Raw genomic sequence first — 27,970 nt, forward strand, 5'->3', positions numbered from 1 at the left:
ATTCAGATTTCCTTAGCTTTTACCTAATGTCTTTTTCTGTTCCAGGATCCCATCCAGGGCACCACATCACATATAGTCATAGGTCTCCTTAGGCTCCTCTTGGCTGCAAGTTTCTCAAACTTTCTTTGTTTTTGACGACCTTGATGGTTTTGAGGAATACTGGTCAGGTGTTTTGTAGAATGCCCCTCAGCTGGGATTTGTCAGATGGTTAGACTGGGGGTATGAGTTTTGGGGAGGAAGATCCCATGGGCAAAGCGCCATTCTCATCACATGACAAAGGTTCATACTGTCAACATGACATCACTGTTGATGTTGACCTTGAACAGCTGTCAGTTTCCGCTGTAAAGTTACTCCTTCTCCTTCCCCTTTCATACAGTTGGCTTTGGAAGGAAGTCACTCTGCACAGCCCACGCTCAGGGAGTGGCGATTTATGCTCCACCTACTTGAGGGCAGAGCATCTACATAAACTACTTGAAATTCTTACACCCAAGAGATTTGTCTCTTCTCCCCCATTTATTTATTTATTCGACCACTTGCTAATATCAATATAGACTCATAGGTACTTATTTTATGCTTTGAGTTATAATCCAACACTACCATAATTATTTTATTGCTCAAATTGTTCCAACTTTGGCCACCGGGAGCTCTTTCAGTTGGCTCCTGTGTCCCTTTGACATAACCCCATCCTTGTGCGTGTGTTTTGATTATTTGTTTGTTCAGAGCACTTCCTTACTTTCTTACACTAAAAGATGCTCCAGATTGTCTTGTATCTTTCTTGCCTCAGTCCTAGGATCGGCCATTTCTCCAAGGAACCCTTGTTCCTTTTATTGGAGAATCATGTTAGAAACCAAGATCTGGCGCTATGTGTGTTCATTGCTACTGAAGTGTCATTGCTTCTAGGCCAAGAGGTGGTCTTTTAGTGAAAGAAACCTCTTGTAAGATTGCTTTTTGTAGTGAGGGGTTAGCTCAAGAGTTGCAGTAGCCTGAGTTGCATATGGACCAGCCCATGTTCAAGGCATCTTCCCCTGCTGTGAGACCAAGGAATACCAGTTACGTCCAATATAGTTTGGCGAAAGCATCGGTGAAACCCCTTTCCTGCCCCTTCAGGGTGCCAGGGCCAGGGAAGAAGGCACAGTCAGCGGGTCTGCTGTGTGCCGAGCACCGTCTCTCATCTTTCCAACAGCCCTGCAGAACAGGGGGCAGGCTCTCTATTTTAAAAGTGAGGAAACCCACTTCTGACAGAGTAATATGGCCACCAAGTGATAGAGGGTGATTTGAACCCACCAACTGACTGCTTTCAAAGACTTTTTTTTAAAAAAAACCCACAGTGTCTCAGCCTCATCCCCAGAAATGCTGATTTCGTTGGTTTAGAGTGGGGCTCAGCCATCAGCATGGTTTTAAAGCTCCTTGGGTGATTCTGATGTGCAGCCAGGATTGAGAAACTCTGCCCCATGCCAGGCTACAGCCTCGTTATACATAATGGGAAAGGTGGGCCACGTGTGTCCAGAGGGGGCTTCGGCCACTGGCCCCCTGACCTCCACAGGCACTTGTGGTGCCTGGGAAGAACCAGCCACTTCTGTTCCAGCCCCAAGGAGCGTGATTGGAAAATTTCCCCAAGCAACTGGAAAATAGTCCTAAAATAACAAAAGTAGAAAAGCAGACAGCTCTGGATTGTCCAGGCCAAAAAAGGGATAGTAAAAACAAAACCATTTATAGTGTATTTAGCTTTGGGTTTTTAAGTATTTATTTGAAGAGGAGGAGGGGAATGCAGTGGCTGCATAATTCTCTCCCTAAGCATATTTCTGTCCCAGCTGTTACTGAAATCAGTTGGTCTTTCCAAAACCCCTCTGGCTGAAGGTGGATACGGAAAGGCTCCAACCCAGCCAGGGGCTCGAACCTCCTGGACTGCAGTAATTTACCTGTGAAACTAACCCTCATGTAAGCCTCTTGGGGTTTGGGAAAGACCCCAGGACACTGTTGCTGGGAGAGAATCTTCTAGAAGGAAGGAGTCCTGGATGCTTTAGTCCCCCTTCTTCACTAGACTGGAAAAGCCAGCTCAGAGAGGGGAAGTGACTTGCCGAAGGGCACAGCAAGCCAGGGTCAGCACTAAGAGGGACACTGTGTCCTGCCTCACAGCCCAGGGATCTGACCATGAACCCCCCGTTGTTTCAGGGGGTGGGGGTAGGGGAATCCTAGCTCTTCAAAGAACACTGGACCCTCAGAGTGGGCATGTTGCCCGTCAGTTTGTACAGTTGGGGAAAGAGGATTCTTCTGCTTTGGGCGAGTTCCTAATCCAGTCTACTGGGGGAGCTGACAAAAGGGGAAAAAAATAAAGAGGGAACAGAAGGAGTGGGTGACTCAGATGTCAGCTCAGCAAGGCACCAGACGACGCTTGTTCCCATAGAGGAGAGACGCTGAGTGAGGACCCTGGGGCACAGCGAGCTTTGTAGGTGGCCCGGCTAATCGGAGAAGGCTTTCGGGAGCAGTGGCTCAGGGAGGGTCCCGGTGTGAGCTGGGAGCAGTAGTGTGAGTTGCTCCATTCCTAATAACCCCAGGCAGACCACAAGCGAGGGTCCTGGAGGTGGACAGAGAAGGCCCCGGTGCCTGGACTTGCCACCTCACATTCCCTCACTGCTCACCTTCAGCTCATCCTTTCACTTGGGGCTGAGACCTGAAGTCTGGAGCTGCTAATGAGGGTGTCTTTCTGTGTCCAGGGTGCCTGGTGCCCCACCATGTTGCCTTTCTGAATCATAGAGCCATCCATGAACAGGAGGATGGAAACACTTCCTCTGTACAGCAGGGGGCTCTGAGGCAGGTAGAGACACCATATATTGGGTGCTTATTATATATTTATTTATTTTTAATTTTTTTTGCGGTACGCGGGCCTCTCACTGTTGTGGCCTCTCCCGTTGTGGAGCACAGGCTCCGGATGAGCAGGCTCAGCGGCCATGGGTCATGGGCCCAGCCGCTCCGCGGCATGTGGGATCCTCCTGGACCAGGGCACGAACCCGTGTCCCCTGCATCGGCAGGCGGACTCTCAACCACTGCGCCACCAGGGAAGCCCTGGGTGCTTATGATATAGCAGGCACTCTACTGAAGTCACATGGGCAGTTCTTTCATTAATCCTTTGAGGCACTGGGCCTATGGTAGCTTCAGCCATAAGGCTACTGTTGTTTACCTAATGAGAAATATGGAGGTTTGGGGTCTAGGGCTGGTTTAGCAGTTCAGTGATGTCTTCAAGACCCAGGTCCTTTCCACCTCTCTGTTCCTCCATCTTCAAGGTTGGCTTTTGTCCTCTGTTTGTCACCTCATGGTTATAGAAGAGCGGCTGCAGCTCCAGCCATCTCACCCATTTAAAGGCAGGAGGTCATGGGCAAAAGGCTTTCTTCTCTTAGGCTCAGCCTTTTTGTCAGGGAACAGATGTTTTTCCAGATACCTTATTGGCTACCCCTGACTGTGAGGGAGCCTGGGGAAGGGGGTGAGTGGCAGAGAGGAACAGAATAGCCATGATTGGCTTTGACCCAACAGGATTCATCTCCTGAGGCAGAATGCACTGCTCCCAGGCCAGAACTGTGGTCAGTTAGCAAGGAGAGGGAGGGGACTGGTTCTCAGGGCGCTAACTCATAGCGACCATCACAGGCAGGAACTATCATGATCCCATTTTGCAGAGGAAGAAGCAGCCCCAGAGCAGTCACACAGCTCAAGAGTAGCCAACGAAGGACTGAACTCTGAGAGTCTGGCTCCAGAGATCGTGGGCTAAAGTCTTACACAGAAGGGCCCCAAGGCCCGATGCTCTGGACCCTCCCCTTTCCCTCTCTCTTTGCCAGTCCTCTTCCTGCACTGTATTCTCATCTGTACAAGGGGTAAAATATTCTAAACGCCAGGGAGGGAGTTGCTGCAAGGTATCTAAAACCTCTAACCAGGTGCCTGGCATAAAACACATGCTCAGTTGGTGGGTTGGCTGGGTTGGAGGACATGTACTATAATGGTCACAACCCTGATCTGAAGGTCACTGGCCTTGCATTCTTGTCCTGGCTCTGCCACGAACAAATAATGTGACCTCAGGACGTCTTTTTGCATTTCTGGGTCTTGGTTTCTTTGGCTGTAGAGTGAGGAGCTGGACATACCCGTGGCTTTCAAACTTCCCCACCAAGCTTTGGGGACCCCTCAACAGCACCTCATAGGAGGAAGAGAGGAGGGGGGTACCCAAAGGATGGGGTCCCACCTCCACATAACCCACAGCTATAGCATTACCTACTGTGGCATAACGAACCACTCCAAAATCCAGTGGTTTAAAACAGTCACTGTTCAACTTTCTCAGGATTCTGTGGGTCAGCAGTTTGGGCTGGGTTCTGCTGAGTGGTTCTTCTGCTGGTCTCTCCTGGGGTCAGTCAAACAGCTGCAGTCATCTGGCCAGCTGGCCAGAGATGGCCTTGCTCCGCTGTCTGGCGGTTAGTGCCAGCTGTGGGCTGGGCCTCACAACTCCAGCGGGCTCACTCAGCCTTCTTCACATGACAGCTGTGGTCCAACAGGGTGAGCATGGAAGCAGACATGCCTCTTAAGGCCTAGGCTTAGACCTCCACAGAGTCACTTCTGCTACATTCTTTTTTTTTTTTTAATATTTATTTATTTACTTAGTTGTACTGGGTCTTTTAGTTGCGGCAGACGGGCTCCTTAGTTGCGGCTCAAGGGCTCCTTAGCTGCGGCTCGCCAGCTCCTTAGTTGCAGCATGTGGGCTCCTTAGTTGTGGCATGTGAACTCTTAGTTGCAGCATGCATGTGGGATGTAGTTCCCTGACCAGGGCTCAAACCCAGGCCCCTTGCATTGGGAGCACGTAGTCTTAACCACTGCGCCACCAGGGAAGTCCCCAATACATTCTTTTGGTTAAAGCACATCCTAAGGCCACCCTTCCAGATGCAGGGAAATAGACTCCACCTCTTGATAGGAGGAGCTGCAAAGAATTTGTGGCCATTTTAATCTACCGCATAGGTGAATGATCTTTTAAGTCCGTTTTCCTATCTCTTTGTTTGGAAAAAAGATACATAATAATAATCGTATTAATAGTTATCATTTATTTGTCAAACAAGATTATGCAGATAAAAATCTTAGCATCTGGTTTAGTGCTCAGTAAATGGTAGCAATCTATAATAATAATAAGTATCAAGTGCATGCTCTATGCCAGGCATTGATATATATGACCAACAATTCTCATAGCAACCCTGAAAGGTGGACATTATTATTCTCAGGCTTAGACGAGGAAGTCGAGACCCGAGGAGTAAAAGTAACTTGCCTGCAGACCCCCAGCTGGTAAAGAGCAGAGCTGAGATTCGAGTCCCCCTGCAGCTCTAAAAAGTGGGCTGCAGGGGGTAGAAAGAGAAGTGAGAGGGGCTTGGAGAATTGGCACATGGACCCCCCCACCAAGGGTGCTGGAGAAGGAGCTCTGGGAGGCACACCTAGCCCGTTAGCCCCCTGGGTGCTCACCTGCAACAACCATCACGGGCAACATCTCCTTAGAGGATCAGCAGTGGACACCTGGTGAGGGGAGGGGTGTGATGGGGACACAGGCAGTTCACTCAGATGCCCTTCTCCTGGCACTGGCTTTGGCTGAACTCTGCTGGGTTTAAGCATGGGAGCTGCACCTTAATCTAGAACGCTTTGTAGGAGTTACCGCTCTGCATACGTTCTTGCAGTGAGCCGCACAGCGACACTGTTTTTGAGGTGCTGTCTGTGGCTCCTTCCTAGAAGGGACCCTGTGACTAGCTGAGGTGCTAAACCTCCCCAAAGGGGAACGCAGAACAGGCCATCTTATTCCGAAGGACAGTGGCCAAGGCAGGGACCTGTCAGTGCCCCCTCCCCGACTGCCATCTCGGCGGGAAAGGTCAGAGGACTCCTCTAGCCTCCGTCCCTGCTCCTCCCCCACTAACTCAGCCCCCCAAACCCCCGACCCAGTACCTGATCTTAGCTTTTCAGATAAGAGCCCCAGGACTTGGCCACGGCAGGAGGAAGTGCTACAGGAGGCTTTGTGGCCATGCTGAAACAGTGGGTGTTGGATGCTCAGAATTGGGAACCTGAGCCCAGCCTGGGGGACTTTCCACCCCTGTCTGCACCCCTGGCCTGCAGTGAGTAGATAACACAGGCTTGATGGCAAGAGATAAGTGAGATGTTCTTGGCAACACCTGGGTCTGCATCTTGCTTCTGTGCTTCCTGTTTGCGTGGCCTTGGGTTTATTTAACCTCCCTGGGCCCTGGGTCTTCATCCATCAGAAGGAATGGTAATAGTGCCTGCTTCATGGGGCCGTGGGGAGAGCTGGGTGATGCCAAACGTAAGGTACTTGGCCCGGAGCGCAGACATCAGCCGCTGTTTTCAGCTTCTGGCTCCTTACCTTCCGCTGAAGCACACTCTCAAAGAAATCCCTTCTGAGTTTTTTTCACAAGAAACACATGTGGTAGACTGATCCCCAGTTCTAGATGGAGCCCGAGACTGGGAGACTGAGGAATATCAAGCAGCCATGGGGAAGGAGGGTGGAAGCACATGGAGAATTAATCCTTAGCAAGCATCGGTGGAGACACGTGTATCCCATTGGGTGCTTTCCTAGGCAACGTCTCATTTACCCTTCCAACACGGAGGCGTGGGGCTTTGATTTCATTTCTTGTTTCTGCTGGGTGGTCGTGGGTGTTATCCCCACTTACAGATCAGAACACTGAGGCTTGGGGAAGCCACGGAATTACCCAAGGCCACAGAGCTCACAGCTGACTGCTCTGGGCCCTCTGGGAGCCCAAGAAGAAATGCAGATTGTGACAGACTGTGACTCTCCCCGCAGCTGGATGAGTTCCTGTCTGAGGGCTCTTATCTCCTTTCTTTCTGTCTGTGGAACGGGAGGGTGGAGAACGGGGTCCATGTCTCAGCGGAGTGAAGAAGTCCAGAAATAGTTACGTACTGGGTGTGAAAGAGCCAATTAGACTGCAAGGCGGCATTGCTGGAGGTCCCAGTTGAGGCTGGCAACCGTGATTTGTCATTGCAGTCACCCTAGAGAGAGATCAGTGGGGGTCAAATAGTCCAGGAAGAAGTTGACAATCAGTGGAGTAGGCAGTCTATGTTGTACTGCGGCCCTGGCCCTCAACTCGTGTCTCACTCGATCACTCTGACAAAAACTCCATCCTTATGATAGGTATCCTATTGTCTTGTTTTATTCTCTTGTATTTTCTTTTGGAAAGATAAATGGTTGGTGGCATTTGCCTTAATGGGTCATGACCCACAGTTTGAAAAACACTGTTTTCCTTCCTGTGCCATTCCTGACACTCAGGGTGGCGAGGGGCCACTCTGCTATGTGCATGTGCTTCTGAACCAGTGACCTGGCTTGTGTCCCTCACACACGTGCCCTACAAAGACAGAAACCCCCAGTTCGGCTTCAGTTCAGGAGAGTGCCAGCCTCAGCTCCTTCCTGGTCAGGTGTCAAGGATCCAGCTTTGCTGTCTGCCTTCCCAGGGGCACCACCGGCTCCCCAGAGTTCCAGCAGGGGGGACCCCGGCGGCAGCCCAGAGTTCCCTTATTCCACACTCACTCCCACATATGTTCACTCACATGTGCGTTCACACACTTGCACACACTCACTACGCTCCGGGCAACAGTTCTCTGATACCAGTTGGATGTCCTACAATTCAGTTCAATTCTGACATGACTACCCGAAGCGAACACAGACCCCATAAGTTAAAGGGAAGGTCCCCCAAAGACTGCTTTCACTGCAGATGCCAGACATACGTGGGGTCCCTAGGCTCCCTACACTTCTGTCTGACTTGGTCACAAACATGACCCCTCTTTAGGTTTGATAATTTGATAATTTGCTAGGAAGACCCAGAAAACTCCCTGAAAGCACTATGCTTATGGTGATAGTTTGATTATAAAGGATACAACTCAAGAGCAGCTAAAGGTGAGACACACGGGAGTGAGGTCTGGGCTGGGGAGGGGGACACGGAGCTCCAACACCCTCTCCCGATGGAAACGCGGCACGCACCCTCCCCACGTGTCAGTGTGTTCACCAGCCAGGAGATTAAATCATTGCCCGGTGCTTGAACTCAGTCTGCAGTCCCTCTCCCCTTTCCAGAGGTCAGGGTGGGGCTTTGGGTTCCAACCCTCTCGAATTATGCGACTATCTTTCTGGGGCAGCCCCTCCTTTAAGGTCCCACTTGAGCCGACTGTTAGCATAAACTCAGGTATGGCCCAAAGGGGCTCTTTATGAATTACTGAAGACCCCCATCACTCAGGAAAATCCAAGGGTTTTTGAAGCTCTGTGCCAGGAGCCAGGGACAAAGACCAGCTGTAATTTTTTTTTTTTTTTTTTTTTTTTTTGCGGTACGCGGGCCTCTCACTGTTGTGGCCTCTCCCGTTTCAGAGCACAGGCTCTGGACGCACAGGCTCAGCGGCCATGGCTCATGGGCCCAGCCGCTCCGCGGCATGTGGGATCCTCCCGGACCGGGGCACGAACCTGTGTCCCCTGCATTGGCAGGCGGACTCTCAACCTCTGCGCCACCAGGGAAGCCCCCAACTGTATTTTTTATAGCACCCACAGGCTTATTCTCACACACACACACACTCATTCTCTCTCTCTCTCTCTCTCTCTCTCTCTCTCTCTCTCTCTCTCTCACACACACACACACACACACACACACACACACACTCCTTCACACATGCTGGGTCCCATGGACCTGATGGGTAGGCGGCAGCTCGGCCTTGGATCTCTGAAGAGGAGCTAAAGTGACCTCTTTTCTTGGAAAGACGCGTTCCTGGGGGCATTCCGGGTCCAGGTGGACGCATCAGCTCAGTGACGCTGCCGCTTACAGCGGGCGAGGCTGTGCCGGGAGTGCAGAGAAGCATCTAGAGGAGAGCTGGCCTCCCGCTGGGCCCCCTAGGAGGGCTGTCCTTCCAGGTGGGGCACCGGCACCCCTGCCCAGCTCGCATTTCTGCCCCAAAAGCCTCTCTCCCGCCTTCCTCTATCCGCTGGGTTCTCAGGCTCTCTCCACCCTGCCCCGCACGAGGAGAGGGGCTGGCATGCTCATTTCTGACCACGGTTCAATGACTGACGGGTGCATTGTGTCCCTGCTCCCAAGAGGCCATCTCACGGAGGGCAGAAGCTTAAGCCAAGAGACTGCCCTCTGGGGGCCGGGGGCCGGGCAGCCGAGGGCTCAGGATCTAGATCCGAAGGGCCTGAGCTCAGATACCAGCTTCAGCACTTACTAGCCCTGTCGTCCTGGGCATTACCTGCCTCTCTGTACCTCAATTTCCTCATCTGTAAGATGGGGATAATAACAGCAGCCCCTCTCATAGGAGAGTTAAGTAAGATCATGGAATCTAATGAACTGGGGTTAAGGCTTGGGTAGAGGAGGGAAGCGATATGTGTGAGCTGCTACTAGTCAATAATAACAATATTATTATAATGTTTTATTGACAATTACAATGACATGGTATTAACAATTATAATACTATAGCAATATCATAATAATAATAGTAATCAGTAACAACGGCGGGTAATTTGGAGCATCACCCAAGGGGTGGCAGGACAGTGTGCCTTGGCGGGGGTAGGGGAGAAGCGCCATCTCTGTGCTTCTCCAGAGCCTCTCACGCTTGGGGCCACGTCCTCTGGAGGCCCCAGTGGCCCTGCTCCCCAGTCTTCTCTCAGCATCTTTGGCCAGACTTCCAGTCTTCCAAACTCTAGACCGGGCTCTTGGAGCCTGAGTGGGAACGGCTTAGACCCCTCGTGGGGACGAGGGGGGAGGGGAGGGGGGACACCGTGACCAAGTCCTTTCTCAGGAAAGGAAGGAGTGACCCTTCCTGGGGGGAGGACCAACCCTCTTCCTCCTCCCCAGGGGGAGCTGTGCCCCAGGAGGTTGGGGAGATTCCAGAAGGTGTCTGTCATCGCCTGGAAGAAGGGACGAGCCTGGGTGGGGCCAGTGGAGACTAAAAAGAACATTTTAAAACCACAGAGTCTGTGAAAGGAATCAGGGGTCCCCTCCCCATGATGGCCGTTGGGAGGGCACTGCCCCAGGGCTGCTGTGGGTGTAACAGTGGAAAACTTCAGAGTCACGGTCCCCTTAACTGAGCAGAACCATTGTTCAGAACAGGAGAAGTAAAAGTGAGGCGTCTATAAACGCGCTGGCTCTGGTTTAGACTTCGGGTAGTGCTGGGTTACTAGAGCACAGATAGGTTCCTGGGGCTCAGAAGCATCGTTTTATTTTTGTTTTTAATTTATTTATTTTTGGCTGTGTTGGGTCTTCGTTGTTGCACGTGGGCTTTCTCTAGTTGCGGCGAGCGGGGGCTACTCTTTGTTGCGGTGGGTGGGCTTCTCCTTGCAGTGGCTTCTCTTGTTGTGGAGCACAGGCTCTAGGTACACGGGCTTCAGTAGTCGTGGCACGTGGGCTCAGTAGTTGTGGCTCTTGGGCTCTAGAGCACAGGCTCAGTAGTTGTGGCACACGGGCTTAGTTGCTCTGCGACATGTGGGATCTTCCTGGACCAGGGCTCGAACCTATGTCCCCTGCATTGGTAGGCAGATTCTTAACCACTGCACCACCAGGGAAGTCCCAGAAGCATCATTTTCGACTAGAGTAAACCCACAGGAGAAGGAAGGGCAGGTCCCTCCCTGGGCAGGATGTATAAAACAGAGAGGGGCTGCATAGCGTGGGGTCTGGAGCATGGACACCAGCATCCAGGGCTGAATCCCAGCTCTGCCCCTTTCAGCTGTGAGGCCTTGGCCAGGCAAAGCCTCCAGGGTATGTCCTAGGGGCCAAGCCCATATGGGTATTTCCTCAGTTGATCTTCACACCAACCCGAAGAGCCAGGTCCTGTTAAGGTCAGAGAGCACCTCAGTTTCTTCATCTGTGAAGTGGGGATAACAGCAAAACTCACGTCACAGGGTTATTGAGAGGATCAAGCAAGTGAATATATGCAAGGTATTCATAACAGTTCCTGTCACAGAAAAAGCTGCTGTGTATATTAGTTATTAGTTATTTTTGTTTCTATGGGGGAAAAATAGTGTGAATTGACTAATATCTATGATTGTTTCCAGCAGCCTCCCCCAGGGCATATGTGCTGGGGTGTGAGTTGAAATTCAACCCGTCCATTTGAGCTTTTCCAAGCGTGACCCTGGATCACTGCCTGTACCAGATTCAGCTGATTCCAGACCCACTCCTCTCCCACAACTAACCAGCATCTCAAGGGCCGGGACTCAGGAATCTGCACTGATTTAGTTGACCCCCCTCGATGGACAAATGAGAAGTTGAGACTCAAGGAGCCAGGGCACATGGGCCATGTGACACATGGCTCTTGGGGCAGAACCCCTAGTTCTATCTCGAGATACTAGACTCCCCCACCTTGCCTTTTTGTTTCTGGAACATTCCAGATGACTTCCATCTCACTCTTGTCCTTTGAAATAACCTCCCCCCCAAATCTGACTCATGGAGTGCCCCCTTCCTCCATTGCAGACATTCCTGGTCCGCCGGGACAGCAGCTTGAAGCAGCCGGTGCTCTGTGTCCACTTCCCTTCCCCAAACGAGAGCTCATCCGCGGTGCTGGAATACACCATTAAAGAAGAAAAATCGAGTGAGTACCATGTCCCCATTCTGCCTGGAGCCACACAGCAGCGGCAGATGCTACACCCTGTAACCACAGACACTCCTCCCAGGCCAGAGGGTCTAAAATTAGAAGAAGGAGGGGCCTCCCTGGTGGCGCAGTGGTTGAGAGTCCGCCTGCCGATGCAGGGGATACGGGTTCGTGCCCCGGTCTGGGAGGATCCCATATGCCGCGGAGCGGCTGGGCCCGTGAGCCATGGCCGCTGGGCCTGCGCATCCGGAGCCTGTGCTCCGCAACGGGAGAGGCCACAACAGTGAGAGGCCCGCGTACCGCAAAAAAAATAAATAAATAAATAAATAAATAAAATTAGAAGAAGGGGGAAAGCTTTCATCCGCTGAAGTTATTTGACCCGGTTTGTTTTGAACTCAGTTTATCACTCAAAGTCAATGTGTGTTTCCACTCACCCATGTCACAGCTTGATGGCTTTGCTTCCTCAAGGCCTCTATGAAGTTTCCTCTTGTTAGGTCATGGTGGAGAAAGGGAAGAAAAAGAGAGGACATGTCTGTGCTCCTGGGTCCTAGTGACAGTTCAGCACACACTCAAACCATGATCTTGGACAAGTCACTGAACCTCTCTGAGCCTCGGTTTTCTCATCTGTCAAATGGATATAATAGTCACTTCCTGTCTGTATCACAGGACCTTTGTGAGGGTCAAATGGGCAAGCACTTTGAAAGACAAAAATCCTGTGTGTGCCCAGGGCTGCTAGGAGCAGGCTTGAGCCTCCGTGGAAAAATGTTTGGGGACCCCCAAACAAGGGTGGGTTTGTACGCCATTGAAAGGGTTTGGACTTCCCCCTCCTCTCGTGGGCCAAGCCAGGTATTAAGATCCAAAAAGCTTGTTGATAGAATCTGTAGACTATTCCAAGCACCGGCTTAGATCCTCTTACACATTGATCCAGGGATGTCAGAAGCTTTTTACTCTTGGTTAGCAGCAGAGTGACAACATTTAAAGAAGGTAGAATATTTAAGTATTTTATAAATATTATAAGTATGTGATAGAAATATATACTTTAATCATATATTTACATAATTAAATGTTATATAAATATAATAAATGTTTTTAAAGTATTTATTAAATATTTTAGGGTGCTTGTTTCTCAAGAGACACTTGTGCCCGACACTGGGAAGATGCAAAGATGAAAAAGACAGAGCTCTGGCTTCAAGGCTCTCGCAGTGTAGTTGGAGGGTGGGGGACAAGGTGGGTAGGAGAGACACAGACCTCAACACTTGCTGTGCAGCGTGACAGATGTAACTGCACAGGAACCTCTGGCCGAGGGGCACAGAGAATGCAGACCACGGTGGGAAGGATCCCGGGAGGGTGTCAAAGAGGAGGGAATACAGGCTGGCTCCGGAAGGGTGAGGATTTAGTTCAATTAAATGCTGCTTTTCCAGCTCCAGAGGTGGAGGAGAAAGCAAAGCAGGGGCAGTTTCCTGTTCTTGCCATACACTGAATAGGTGAAACAGTTCACTCATTCTGTATTCAACAGTTGATTATTAAGTGTCTGCTCTGTGTCTCAGGAGCTGTCCTACCATTGGGGACACAGCAGGGAACAAAACACAGTCCCTGCCCCTGAGAGAGGAGACAGTAAACAAGTGGGGAGAGTCATGCTATGGAGAACACATAAGTGGGAAGATTAGCCAGCTGTTGCAATAACAACAAAAAATGTAATGGGTTAAACCCAGAAGGGGCTAGTTTCCCAATCATGTGCAAGATTCCTGGTCAGTGGGGAAGGCTCATTCAGGGACCCCATCTGGAGCATGCAGCCCCCAGTTTCTTGTGGTTGACTCCATGCCATATAGGCTGGAAGGCGAAAGAGGAGGCTTGTGGGCGGGTCTTACCTCAATGCCTGGAAGTAGGTGTGTCACTTGTGCTCACATTCCATTGGCTAGAACTTGCTCACATGGCCACACCCAACTGCAAGGGAGACTGGGAAATGTGGTCCAGACACCTGTCCAGGGAGGCGCAGAGGGGCTGAATCTTGGTGAACTGCTTGGAGTCTGCTCTCTGGGTAAGGGGTAAGGAGTGTGTGGGGTTGTTAATTTATACAGCAACCCTTAATGACTCCTGCCCTACAGCATCCAGCAGGGAAGACAATGTAGGGATCTCAGAGAGGAAGGAGAGTTTTACAGTTTCCCCAGACCAAATATATAGCACCCTCTGATGACTGCAGAAGGGGTGAGGTTGTTTGGGGCACCTGGGGCTGCACAGACCCTGGGTGTGCTTTTTTTTTTTTTTTTTTTTTTTGCAGTACGCGGGCCTCTCACTGTTGTGGCCTCTCCCGTTGCGGAGCACAGGCCCCGGACGTGCAGGCTCAGCGGGCATGGCTCATGGGTCCAGCCGCTCCGCAGCATGCGGGATCCTCCCGGACTGGGGCACGAACCCGTGTCCCCTGCATCGGCAGGCGGACTCTCAACCACCGCGCCACCAGGGAAGCCCCCTGGGTGTGCTTTTGATCTCCTGGGAGAAGAGACAGCCCTCAGCCTGTCTGCTTATGGTCTTGTGCAGTCCTGCTACTTATTGAGAGTAGCCAGGCTCTCGGGGACTTGGCTGTCCAGACACCAGGTATCTACAATCCTTTAGAAGTCCAGGAGCCAGTTGTGCTCTTGAATTTCAACACTAACATTAGAAAGTAGCTGAAAGTGGGGAGTAGCATTGTGCTGAGCCTGTTTCACGTCAGCATGTGCTCTAGAAGTGGAAAGAGGGAGCGTTGCTTCAAGGGCAGGCTGACCAGGGAGGCTTCTTGGAGGAAAAGGGAGTTGGGCTGGACTGACGGAACGTCTGGAAGTTCTGCTTTCCTCCCTTGTCCCTGTGCTGCTTCCTCCACCTCCCTGCCCCATCTCCAGGGTAATCTCTTCTGGATCTGCCCAACCCATCGACAACCTGGCTGCCCCGGGCTTTTGGAACTTGGTCAGGAAGCATGCATAGGCTCTATCTACCCCATGCAACCAGGATGTCATGTCTGCTTATGTGTCTCATTTCTGATAAGGAGCCCAAGGAATAAACCAAGGTGTTCGGGATGGAGGAAGCTTCCTTCCCTGGTTTCATGTCTTCCTCCCATGTGGTAGAATCCCATTTTCCATTTTTCATTTTTAAACCTTTAAAAATGTATGCTCAGCTCAGCTGAAAAGAGCAAACCAAACCCCCTTTGTGAAACATAACTGTTCCAAATCACGATTCGTGTCCATTCACTGTGACTACACGGATGCCATAAGTTTGCATGTGTTTCATTTCGCTTTTTTAATTTTACGCCACTGCTCCCCAAACCTCAGACCCCTGAGATCTGCCCCCAGAGAAACCAGACAACAGCAAGAAAGCAGCAGGTCGTGTGTTTCTTTGCCATGTAGCTTCGCTGCTTCAACCTTTGTCCTACCTTTCTGTTCAGTACCTGCCTCCTTAACGTGGTGTTTGAGCATGGACCATGGAAGCCACACAGCCTGTGTCGGATCCGAGCTCTGCCTTTTGCCACTTGTGTGACCTTGGGCACCTTGCTTAAGCTCTCCAGGCCTCTAAGATGGGGGTGATAATGGTGCCTGCTTCACAGGGTGCTGGAAGGAGGAGTTAGTCCGACTGAAGTGCTTAGGGTGGGTGGTACCCAGAGCACCACAGAGAGTTATAACTGTGTTGTTGTTATTGCTGTTATTATTGAGCCTCCTGCAGGATTAAAGCAAAAGGAGGGGGCTTCCCTGGTGGCGCAGTGGTTGAGAGTCCGCCTGCCGATGCAGGGGACACGGGTTCGTGCCCCGGTCCGGGAAGATCCCACATGCCGCGGAGCGGCTGGGCCCGTGAGCCATGGCCGCTGAGCCTGCGCGACCGGAGCCTGTGCTCCGCAACGGGAGAGACCACAGCAGTGAGAGGCCCACGTACCGCGAAAAAAAAAAAAGCAAAAGGAGGAGTGGAATAAGCCTGCACACAGGGTTCCAAGGCTCTGGGTAAATCATAGCCCAGCATGTGGGGCCTTCTAGTCCCTCATGGGAGGAAGGAGCCACCAACTTCCTGAGTCCTCGCGTGGCCATGGTCGCTGCAGTGGGGGGATGGCCTGAGGAGGAAGCGGGCAAGGGAAAGGCCCAGAGCCTGGAACCGGGACCTTTTGCTGGGGTTCCCCACACAGAGCTGAGGTGAAGGAAGGAGACAAGGGGATCCCCCAAAGTGGGTGGTCAGCCTCATCTGTGACCCCACTCCGTTTGCTCTGAAAGGGAAAGACCCACGTGGACCACCTCTGTGCTTCTGTGTGCTTGGGTCATCCTCTAGTTCCTTGTGAAGCGTTTCTTGGCAAAACCCTGAATCAGTCAACTCAGGCTAGTTATGCTGCAGTGACAAACAGCCCTGCACTGCAGTGGGTTGTACACACACAGTACTGCACACACAGTAATGTGAGTGTATTTCTCACTCACGTCACCTGTCAGCTGAAGCTCTTTACAAAAACATTTCACTCTGCAACCCGGGCTGAAAGAGCAGCCCCCAGCTGGGGGCAGAGGGAAGGGAGAGAGAGGGCAGAATTCCAGGATGGGAGCCGAAAGGGTTTACTCAGAGGTGGCAGGTGTCACTTCCCATCACATTTCATTGGCCAAACAGGTCTGATGGCCAGGTCAGACTCAATGGGATGGAAAGTGTGATCCTCCCGCCAGCATGTGAGTAGCAGGGAGGGGTAGCAACTATTTTGAACAACGGTTACCATCTACTGCATCCCCGATTCCCTTCTGTGCTGCACCAAGGTGACAAGAAGGCTTTGCGCTGTCTGGGTCACCACTTAGCTTCATCAGGGGCCCTCAGAGGCCAGATGTGTGTCTGGCGGGTGGGGGCAGAGAACAGGCAGAAGAGACATTGGCTCAGGGGATACAGGAGACGAAGGAGCAGGACACGGGGTAGATGGAGGCTAGTCCCGCCTCCAGGCTCAGTCCTGCCCCTTTATGGCTGAAATTAGCCACCTGGCTGGGGGACACTAGCTACTTTTTCGTTAATCTGCACCCTTGAAGATGGTGGCAATGACACATTCATGGGATGGCATTTTTCTGCTGGCCACCAAATAACAGAAAACCATTTGGCCCCACCTGTAGAAGAGGAGCTATGAGACAGCGGTGGATGATGTGGTCTGGCCCTTACAGGAAGTGACTGCCTGGTACTTGGCCTGAGCCACTTGGCTGAGTTTCAGGGGGCAGCCCCACTTCACTCCCTGCCTGTTCCCTATGCCGGACTGACCCCTGGCTTTAGAACGGCTGGCCTGTCGAACTCAGTTAGGATTTCTTCTTGCCCTGAGCAAATCTCCCACTCTTAGGGCTGAGGTTTTAGGCCAAGTAGTTGAATCGGATAGATACACTTGCACTTGGGAACGGAGCCCACCTCCTGGGCACACGCGGTGAATGTTGTGCTGATTGGTGCTGATGCTTATCACCGCTGGACTGGGGGGACCTTTTAAACCAAGGAGGGGAGAAATTCTAGATGAGTCCTCCTGGGCAGTAGAGATCTGTATGTATAGGAGGGCAGAGTGTCACCCAAATTGGCCTTTGAGGTCCACACGGGAGACTTGCTTTCTGTGCTCTTGGGTTTGACCCTTTCACCAACTGACCCATTATCCTAGAATGAGATTTAACCTGTATTTGGACCAAAATGTGTTAAGTCCATAAAAAGGTAAGGAATGATTATTATTAAAGTCAGGGTTGGCGTGGAGAAGGCAAGCTCTTGAGATTTTGTCAGGGAGCAAGTATTGCCTCATGAGTGAGTCTTGCGCTCTTGTCAATGCAAACCTTTTGGGAGCATGAGCTTTGGAAAGGCTGACAGTTCTAGGTTTTTCTTCTATCCCTGTCACCTTCCAACATCAGGCAAGTTACTTAACGTCTCTGTGCTTCGGTTTCCTCATTTGCAAAATGGGAACATCTGCAACACAGCTGTTGGAGGATTGACGAGTGAACTCAGGTAGGGGCATGGGACAGTGTTGCCTGGCACAGAGAAGCACTCAGCATCGTGCTATTGTGACTTAGAATAAGAAGTATATCCATGGTCTTCATTCCCTGGCACAGAGCTCCTAAAACCTTTGAAATTGCCTAAGTGACAAGAGCCATAACTGTGTCTTGAGATTCAAAAGAAGCCCTTTCAACCACACCTGAGTTCATGTCCATGTGGTGACTTTTGGAAAGTGTCTAAGGATGGGGGCTGGTTGCCAGGGAGACCAACCCTACGATTGGAGCGTTGGAACTTTCCGTTCCACCCCCAACCTCTGGGAAGGGGAGAGGGGCTAGAGGTTGAGTCAATCACTGATGACCAATGATTTGATCAGTCATGTCTGTGTAATGAAGCCTCTGTAAAAAACCCAAAAGGACTGGATTCAGAGAACTTCCTGTCAGTGAACACATGGAGACTGGGGAGACTGATGTGCTCAGAGAGCACGGAAGCTCTGCACCTCTTCCTGCGCACCTTGTCCTGTGCGTCCTTTCCATCTGGCTGTTCCTGAGTTATAACCTTTTATATAAACCACTGATCTTGTGAGTAAATGGGTTTCCTGAGTTCTGCAACTCACTGTAGCAAATTAATGGAACCCAAGTGGTTGGAACCTCCAGTCTGTAGCCGACTGGTCACAAGCACAGGTGACAACCTGAACTTGTGATTAGTGTCTGAACTGGGGGGCGGAGCCGGAGGTGGGGAGTCTTGTGGGACTGAGCCCTTAACCCGTGGGATCTGACACTGTCTCCAGGTACATGGGGTCAGAATTGAGTTAAATTGTAGGACACCCAGCTGGTGTTGGAGAATTGCTTGGTGGTGTGGAAAAAACAGACATTGGGATTGATGTCAGGATGGAAGTAACTCTAACATCCTAGTGTTGTCTCCTGGACAAAATGAAGACGTTTATGGGGAAAAGCTATCACAGTGTCTGAGTGTAGTAAGCACTCAATAAATACTAGCAGTTATAATTAGCTGTGGAGGTTGAGTAACAGGCAGCTCAGACCTCAAAACCATCACTTCCTTCAGCACCTTGCTTCTGCAGGACTCCTCTAAGAAGTTAATTCATTCTGCTTACCTCACATTGGTTATTACCCATGGAGGTTTTGGTTAAAAAAAAAAACAAAACTAACCGCAGTTTGTATCTTTCTGTTTTCAGTAATTCCCTTTTCAGCCTCCAAAATTGGGGCTGGCCCAGGAAAAAATTACATCACCAGCTAGTTTAACTCCAAGAACCTGATTGTAAAACTTTGGTGAATTTGTTTCTGTTTTTTTGAAAATAGATTTTGAATCATAGTGGTGCATATATTTTTTAGCCTTCCTTTTTCACTAAAACATTTATTATGAGCTTTCTCTGTGTTATTAAACATTTCAAAGACTTTAAATCCAATGAACTGCGTGCTGAATGACACTTACGAAGGCTCTGTAAGACATGGCCCCTGACATTGGCCCAATGGTGAGACAGACACACACGCATTTAACCAGAAATGCAAGTCAGACAGTCCTAAGTGCTAGAATGTAAGTGCGCACTTCGAGGGCACCAGGAATTTGTCTTGCTCTGAGACAGTGGAACACAGGGGGAGGTTTTGACAGAGGTGGGAGAAAGATCTAGGACACATGGCCTTGGAGCAAGAGAAGAGGGAAATGGGTTGAGGGGGGAGGGGATGTCTCATCCCAGCACCAGGCCCTAGTGAGTGTCCTCAGCCTGTGTGTACAGTGACTGCCACCTTCAGGGCCTTTGCAGCTTCAGAAAACGTGTCTAAGGGAAAACAGTCCAACTCAACTGTTTCAGAGGGCCGGGGGCCTCTGCACAGCCACCCGTCTTTTAAGGGTGACTACAGAGGGGTCAGGCACCTCCTGGGCTTCCTGTCACAGGAAAGCTGTGTGTGTGGATTATTAATATTTGTGTCCGCAGCTCCCACCTTCCTTTCCAGCTGTTTCTGCCTCCTTCTGCCACCCTCCACGAATAGCTGCTCTCTGGAAATTCTCTAGCCGATAAACAGATTTATACGGACATGTGAAAGACTAACACCACCGTAAAGTAGTGCTCCCGGCCGTGAGCGTGTGCATCGCAGTAGAAATAAGGTTATTGTACTGACGTTACAGGAGTGGGGCACCAAGCATCAGCCAGCAAAGAGTGGGAGTTAGTTGGTCCTGGCTGTCCTGAAATAGCAGAGCAGGGGGCACCTGTTCTAGTTAAGGCGCATCTGGCCTCTGGCATCCTCCCCACGCCCACCACCCACCCAGGCTGGCTGACTTCCCGAGGAGACGACTTAGGCTGACGGTGAAGTTTCATGATGTGTCTCTTGCCTGATCTTGCCTGTTCGGGGCAGTCTCTCCTAGGTTATCTCCACATGGAGGCCCTCCCTTCCCAGAAGAGGAGTAATGCCTGCATCCCCACCTGGCCCCACCTGCCCCCTTTCTCTTCTCCTCCTCTGCACTCACTGTGTCACCCCACCTCTGTGCTGTTCTCAGGGGCTCGAAGCCCACTCCTCTGGGCCTGTCAGGTCTTCTCATCATTCTTTGTTGTCCATTTCATATTTTCATGTCTTATTTCCCTAGCTGGCTGAGGGTAGAGCTTATGTCTGATACAGTATCCATGGTCCCCATAGCCTAGCAGAGGGCAGGGCCACCACTCAGCTGGTTAATCACACCTCACACTTATGCAGAGAGACGGCCTGGTCTGGAAAGACTGCGCGAGTGGGCTTTGAACCCAATGGACCCAAATTGAAACCCACCCCTTTGCTTTCATCAGCTGTGAGGTCTTAGCAACGCTGCTCAATCCTCTACCTCACTAAGCCTTGGTTTTCTCAACCGTGAAATGGCTTCATAATTGTAGTGGTGACTAACTGGAACTGCATACAGTAGGTGCTCATAAAAAGTTAATCGCCTCTTCCCCTTCTCTGACTGCCCACCCTCCCCCTTGGCATAGGTCTTCGGGTCAGAAAACCTGGATCTGCATTCAGTTCTTCTGCTTAACTAGCTCTGGGAACTCAAGCAAGGTGTTTGAGTCCTGGGCCTCACTTTCATCAACCACAAATAGGGTTAAAGATGCCTCCAAGGAAATTGTTATGAGGAATAGACAAGAAAACATATTTGTCAATTTGATTACTATGTGTCTTGGAATGTTTCTCCTTGGGTTTATCCTGCCTGGGACTCTCTGGGCTTCCCAGCTTGGGTGTCAGGGAAGTTTTCGACTATAATCTCTTCAAATATTTTCTCGGGTCCTTTCTGTCTCTCTTCTCCTTCTGGGACCCCTATAATGCGAATGTTGGTGCGTTAAATGTTGTCCCAGAGGTCTCTTAGTCTGTCTTCATTTCTTTTCATTCTTTTTTCTTTATTCTGTTCCACGGCAGTGAATTCCACCTTTCTGTCTTCCAGGTCACTTATCCGTTCTTCTGCCTCAGTTGTTCTGCTATTGATTCCTTCTAGTGTATTTCTCATTTCAGTTACTGTATTGTTCATCTTTGTTTGTTTGTTCTTTAATTCTTCTAGGTCTTTGTTAAACATTTCTTGCATCTTCTTTTTTTTTTTTTTTTTGCGGTACGCGGGCCTCTCACCGTTGTGGCCTCCCCCATTGCGGAGCACAGGCTCCGGACATGCAGGCTCAGCGGCCATGGCTCACAGGCCCAGCCGCTCCGCAGCATGTGGGATCTTCCCGGACCGGGGCACGAACCCGTGTCCCCTGCATCGGCAGGCTGATTCTCAACCACTGCGCCACCAGGGAAACCCTCTTGCATCTTCTTGATCCTTGCCTCCATTCTTTTTCCGAAGTCCTGGATCATCTTCACTATCATTATTCTGAATTCTTTTTCTGGAAGGTTGCCTATCTCCACTTCATTTAGTTGTTTTTCTGGGGTTTTATCTTGTTCCTTCATCTGGGACATAATCCTCTGCCTTTTCGTTTTGTCTATCTTTCTGTGATTGTGGTTTTCGTTCCTCAGGCTGCAAGATTGTAGTTCTTGCTTCTGCTATCTGCCCTCTGGTGGATGAGGCTATCTAAGAGGCTTGTGCAAGCTTCCTGATGGGAGGGACTGGGTGGTGGGTAGAGCTGTCTGTTGCTCTGGTGGGCAGAGCTCAGTAACACTTCAGTCGTCTTGTCCACTGATGGGTGGGCCTTGTTGGTTGTTTGGCCTGAGGCAACCCAGCACTGGAACCTACAGGCTCTTTGTTGGGGCTAATGGTGTACTCTGGGAGGGCTCACACCAATGAGTACTTCCCAGAACTGCTGCTGCCAGTGTCCTTGTCCCCGCGATGAGCCACAGACACCCCCTGCCTCTAAAGGAGACCCTCCAACACTAGCAGGTGGGTCTGGTTCAGTCTCCTTTGGGGTCACTGCTCCTTACCCCTGGGTCCTGGTGCACACAAGACTTTGTGTGTGCCCTCCAAGAGTGGAGTCTCTGTTTCCCCCAGTCCTGTCAAAGTCCTGCAGTCAATTCCCACTAGGCTTCAAAGTCTGGTTCTCTAGGAATTCCTCCTCCCGTTGCCGGACCCCCAAGTTGGGAAGCCTGACATGGGGCTCGGAACCTTCACTCCAGGGGGTGGACGTCTGTGGTATGATTGTTCTCCAGTTTGTGAATCGCCCACCCAGCGGTTATGGGATTTACTTTTATCGTGATGGCACACACACACCCCCATCTCACGGCAGCTTCTCCTTTGTTTTGGATGTGGCATATCTTTTTTGGTGATCTCCAGTGTCTTCCTGTCAGTGGTTGTTCAGCAGTTAGTTGTGACTCTGGTGCTCTCCAGTGTCTTCCTGTCAGTGGTTGTTCAGCAGTTAGTTGTGATTCTGGTGCTCTCGCAAGAAGGAGTGAGCGCACATCTTTCTACTCTGCCATCTTGAGCCCAGTCTCGAGAAAACATATTCAAACATATCTAAAACCTGGCAGAGATGCAAGAGTGAGCTGAATACTACTGCATCCATTCATTCACGTGTATACATAGCTAGCATCTATTGAGCCCTAAGCTCAGATAAGGCCAAATTCTGCTCTTAAAAGGGTCACTTGGGTAGCTGAGTGGGTTGAGGCAAGAGTGGAAGAAACAAGGCCAAGTGCTTTCGCGAGTGCTTTGTAGTTCTCACGGCATTCCTGTGCAGAGGCTTGCTCTGGGAGGGGCGCCCCATATTCAGGACTCCTAGGGAGATGTTCCTGGGGAACTCAGCTTTGGGGGTTTTCCCAAAAGGGAAAGCTGTCACCTCTGAGCACTTCTGAAGCACTTCCCAGATTTGCTTGGCTCTGGAAGCTCCCAGACAGCTTCACCACCAGGAACAGTGACGGCATCGGTGTGAACGTGTGCAAAGCCATGGCAGGTGTCAATAAGTAGGGTTCTAATCTGGCTCCCCCAGTAACTTGCTGTGTGACCTTTAGCAAGTCACTCAATGTCTCTGGGCCTCCTGTGAAAAGGGACTCCTGACCTCACCAGGCAAGAGATGGATATAAAATCCCTTGGAAGGATGAAGCCCCACAGAGAGAGAAGGCGCTGTTCTTGGTTTGCCTGGCCCCAGACATCCCAAGCACTTGGATATAAAGCCTCATCATAGTGGAGGAAACTACATGTTGTTCAGTGTCCCATGCAGCCCAGCTGGCCACTTGGGAAGCCACAGTATAATGCCTGTCCCACCAACTTCTCCTTTCTGCCCAAACTATTTAAGGAAGCAGTCAGAGGTGAGACCTTCTGGAAAGTTCTGTAGAAATGGACTGGTGACTTCAGTGTTTTTTTGTGTCCGTCTCCCTGGATCTGTTAAGAAGCAGTGAATAGTTTGCACTGCTTTTATTGGCAGTCCTGAGCCTGTTGCATACATTCTGTTGTGCTTATTGCTGTCTCAGCCTTGGTTTTCACAGCGGAAACTTTCAGGGAACTTCCCTTCTTGGGGATGTTCCTTTAATGTAGTCATTGTTCCCAGTCCAAGGTTGCCCTGGGCAGCCCCCAGGTGAGACCCAGTTCCTCAGTTCTAGGCCCTACCCTTGAAATCTTATAGCCTTTGGGCCCCAGTTATTGGGGAAACTCCCTGTGTACCAGGCACAAGGTGAGCATTCATGGAAGCTGTTCCTCTTGTCTTCACCATGGCCCTAGGAAGCAGGTACTAGACCCCTATTTTGCAGCTGAGGGAATTGTGTCCAAGGATGGAACAGGGATTGAACCCGGGCCGTCAACTCCATGTTCAGAGCGGCTTCATCTGGGCCAGGTTGTTTCATGTCTCGCCTCTCGTGGTCCTCATGCTCGTGATGCTCCAAGTCAGGGAGTGATGGGGAGTGCCTGTAGGGAGATGGAGCAGAACGTCATCAAGTATATGTAAGGACTTTGGAATCGCCCTCAGAGTCTGAGGCCTCAGCTGAGATTTACCCAAGAACTTTATGTTTATTGCACAGAAGAGAAAGCTGGAGAGAAAGGGGCAGACAGAGGCTGGACGGCTTCAATAAGGACAGCCCTGGAGAAGAATCAGTGGGGTCACCTGAGTTCCAGGCCTCTTAACAGTTCACCCTCTTGATGACCATCCGCAGGTGGGTTTGTCTCTGAGCCGCGGTTTTGGTGGCGCACCAGAGCCCGATCGTTCCAGCCCGTGAGGGTGCTCTTCCCAACTCTGCGCTTGAAATCAACATGGTGGGACTATTCACATCATGGAAATTGGCAAGTGCCATAAAATTGGGGCTTTCTTTCCCTGGAGAGCCAGTGGTTAAACATTACCAGCACACCACTGCTCAGTTTCCTCATCTATAAAATGAGGACAGTAGTGCCCACCTCATGGAACCATTGGGAGGGGATGTATGTGTGAGCGTTTTGCAGACTAAAGCATGATGTGTGTGTGTGTGTGTAGATATGATGTGTGTATTTTATGTAGTTTGTTGTAATTCTTACACAAAAAGCTGTCTCTTTAAAAAGGGGTGGGGCTGTATCTTTGCAGAAACAGGAAATAAGTTGGAACCAGGGAGTGGTACTGCAGGTGTGGCATAGATTCCCCGAGGAATCGGGAGTAATGTGAGACTATAAACTGATCCTGGGATAACATTTGAGATCATGAGGTCCTCTCTAGTGGAAGCCTGAGGGGCTCCTTCGTACCGGCTTCAGGGTTCCAAGGACCAAAGCCCTGTCAGTCATTGAGAAGACATGGTGGAGTCCACAGTTTTCTTTGTGGCAGTGGCAGTGGCTGTCGTTTTGAAAGAGCCGACACACAGGCAGCCCTCAATGTAAAGGCTGCTTTGTCGCTTACTAGCTGGTTGAAACTGGGCAAGCTCCAGAGCCTTTTTGAGCTCGGTTTCCTCATCTGTGACATATGGGTTTGGGGAGACCCATGGGGAGGGGCTTGTGGGTCTTGGCATCCCTGGACTGTATGTGGAATATGTGTTGGTTCTGCTCTCTCCCGGGCTCCCTCAGAACTCCATTTTCACAACACCATCTTAGGATTCCAGGTGGACCCCTGGTTTGCAGAATGTGGCTCAGGGGTTGGTACAGGAAGCTCCCTCTATGCAGCCCGAACTAGAATGTTCTCCCTGTGCCTCTTCCTCTACTGAGTTATGACATGGAATATTCATTGAGAACTTTGCCGGGTACAGTGAGAGATTCTAAGGAAGTAGAATGCTGAGAGCAACCATTCCCTGAGCCCTTTATATGAATTAACTCATTTAATCTGTATATCAGCTCTAGGATATAAACACTATCATGGGGCAGATTAAAAATAGCTGTGCTGGGCTTCCCTGGTGGCGCAGTGGTTGAGGGTCCACCTGCCGGTGCGGGGGACGCGGGTTCGTGCCCCGGTCTGGGAGGATCCCACATGCCGCGGGGCGGCTGGGTCCGTGGGCCATGGCTACTGGGCCTGCACGTCCAGAGCCTGTGCTCCGCGGTGGGAGAGGCCACAACAGTGAGAGGCCCGCATACCACAAAAATAAATAAATAAATAAAATAGCTGTGCTTTTTTTGGTCACTCCTCCCCTCAAGAGGTGGGGGGGCTATGGCTCCTCTTCTTGAATCTGAGTCAGGCTGGGACTGCTTTGGGCAATAGAATAAGGCCAAAGTGGCACTGTGCCAGTTCCATGTGCAGCTTTTTAGAGAACTGGCAGCTTCTGCTTGGACTCTGGGAACCCTGAGTTGCCATGTAAGAAGTCTGATGACTCTGAGACCACCATACTGGAGAGGCCCCGAGATATATGGACAGGGAGAGAGGCCCAAGGAGGCCTGCTGAGTCTAGCCTTCCAGCTCTGCCTGCCAAGGCACGGGCATGAGTAAAGGCTTCTTGGACCCTCTGGACCAGACCAGTCCCCCGCTGAGTATCAGCAAGTGACCTAGTCAGTGCTAGGAGCAGCAGAAGAGTCTTCCAGCAGAGCCCTGCCCAAATTCCTGACCCAGGAAATCATGAGCTACAATAAGATGGTGGTTGCTTTATGCCACTAAATTTTGCAAGTAGTTTATTGCACAGGAGTAGATACCAGAACAAGTACTATCCTATTTTACAGATGAGGAAACTGAGGAAAAGAGAGGCTAAGTGGCTTGCTCATGGTCACACACTAGTAAGTGGCGGGGCCAGGATTTAAACCCCAGCAGCCTGACTCCCCAGCACGTTCTTGGCACTGTGTCACACTACTTGCTCTTAAGTTGAAAACATGGCTCTGCTCTCAGGGAAACGTCTGTCTACTTTAGGGTGCAAGGATCACACACACTACATAATTAGAGAATCGCGTGAGACATTTCACTTATTCTTTTACTCGAGTTAAGAACACTAGACCCTAGGGATACAGAGGTGATGATATTAAGAAAATGTTAGGATTTTACTGCCCTCAGAGGAAGGACCCCACCCCACCCCCAATGCTGGAGGGTGAGTGAGACCCCAGGGGGCCACCTCTGGGGAGTGAGGACATGTGAGCTGTGTCTTGAAGCATGAACAGAACTGTCCCGTTTGGATGAGGGAGGAAGAACATGCCAAGTGGTGGGATGGGATGTGCAAGGACTTGGAGTTTCAGGATGTTGGGGTCCGCCCAAGGGACGTGGTGTCAGCTGGAATGTAAGGCGTGCGGAGGGAGGGACAGGCAGAGAATGGGACCACTGGCCAGAGCTGATCACAGGGTGGCGTGCACCCAGGTCTTGCCACTCAGCCTTTATCTAAATGGCCACAGAGAATGGGGACGGGCTGGGGGTGGTGGGGAGGAGATCTGATGCTCCTTTTAAACAGAAGTCCTGTGCCACTGGGGGCAGCATGGAGGCTGGAATGCAGGGGAGACCCCCGGGGGCGAACACCAGAGGGGACTCGGCAACCATTTAGGGGCAGCATGTGGGGCGTGGAGAGGAGGGGCCCCGGCCAGAGATATCCAGGAGGAAGACTGACAGCCCAGTTGGCAGAACTGGTTGAGGAGGGAAGAGGAGCCTGTGTGTCGGGGACCTGTGGCAGCGTCACCCCAGATCCCGGGGAAGGGTGGTTGGAGGGGTGACAGCAGGGAACACGGGGAGCCACCGTGCCAGGGAGAAAGAAACCCACCACCATCACCCCGGTGCCTGGAGCAGTGCCTGGCACATAGTAGGTGCTCAGCAAATATTTGATGAATGCAAATTGAATAAACCCCTGGGTCCAGGCCTCTGGAGGGAGGGCACAGCCTGGGGTAGAGATCTGAGAGCCTCCAGGGGGTGAGATGCTAAGCCTGCATTGTCCCTCTGTGGTGGTCACGTCCTGTGCGTTCAAGAGGCCCGTTTCCACCTCTGTGCTTAGAGATAAGTCCACTCTTCGTACTGGGTGGTAAAAGTGCCATGTGGTAGTTAAAGGGGAACTTGAATTAGATGATGGGCTAGAGAAACCTAAGACTCTGAATCTAATTGCCGGAGGACTTTGAGTCCTGACCCCCAGTAGGTCACGGGAACGTCCCTGTGCCCATAGAGATGCTTCTTGCGGCAGCAGCAGTCGTGTCCCTTTCCCTGTCCAGGGGCATTTACCGTGATTCAGGAGAGCTCCCAGCCCTATGCCTGCCGGGGATTTGGGGAATGGGGGCGGTTCTATAAATAACACCCCTTTCTTCCACTCCTGCGTTCAGAGCCAGTGAGGAAATTAAGGGTCAGGACATCAGCTTTCCTACTGATGGACTGACTTGAAGGAAGCAGTTTGACCTCCAGCTGAATTCAAGTGCCCTAGCATCGCGCCCCTCATGGAATTTGTTCCCTGAAACCACAGGCCTCCCCCTGGCAAGGGCCAACCCTGCCCCAGGGCTTTTACACCAGGGCCGGCGAGAAGAAAGCTGCGTCCTGAGCCCAGCTGGCTGGGTCTTTACCAGCAGGTGTTTCAGTAGCATCTCAAAGCAAGTGAAATGTCAGTTGACTTGAGACTGGTCCCTTGACTGGCTCTTGACTCCACACTCAGTGGCTCTGTGCTGCTGTGAAGCGGACTGGAATGTGATTCCTGTGAGGCTGAGGTCGTGGATTCTTTTTTTTTTTTTTTTTTTTTTTT

The 27,970-nt window shown here is 51.1% G+C and overlaps 1 protein-coding gene across 3 annotated transcripts in view; it reads left to right on the plus strand.

The window, feature by feature from the left end:
• The window catches only part of RIN3 (Ras and Rab interactor 3), a 123,984-nt gene that overhangs the window by 44,284 nt on the left and 51,730 nt on the right, over nt 1–27,970 (plus strand). For all 3 annotated transcript variants that reach the window (XM_081230316.1, XM_081230315.1, XM_081230314.1), the window contains exon 3: nt 11,472–11,589. In XM_081230316.1, the coding sequence (XP_081086442.1) occupies nt 11,472–11,589 (118 nt within the window). The remainder of the gene's footprint in view (nt 1–11,471; nt 11,590–27,970) is intronic.

This window comes from Mesoplodon bidens (genome assembly GCF_964165515.1).
Source record: "Mesoplodon bidens genome assembly, chromosome: 3".
NCBI classification, from domain to species: Eukaryota; Metazoa; Chordata; class Mammalia; order Artiodactyla; family Ziphiidae; genus Mesoplodon; species Mesoplodon bidens.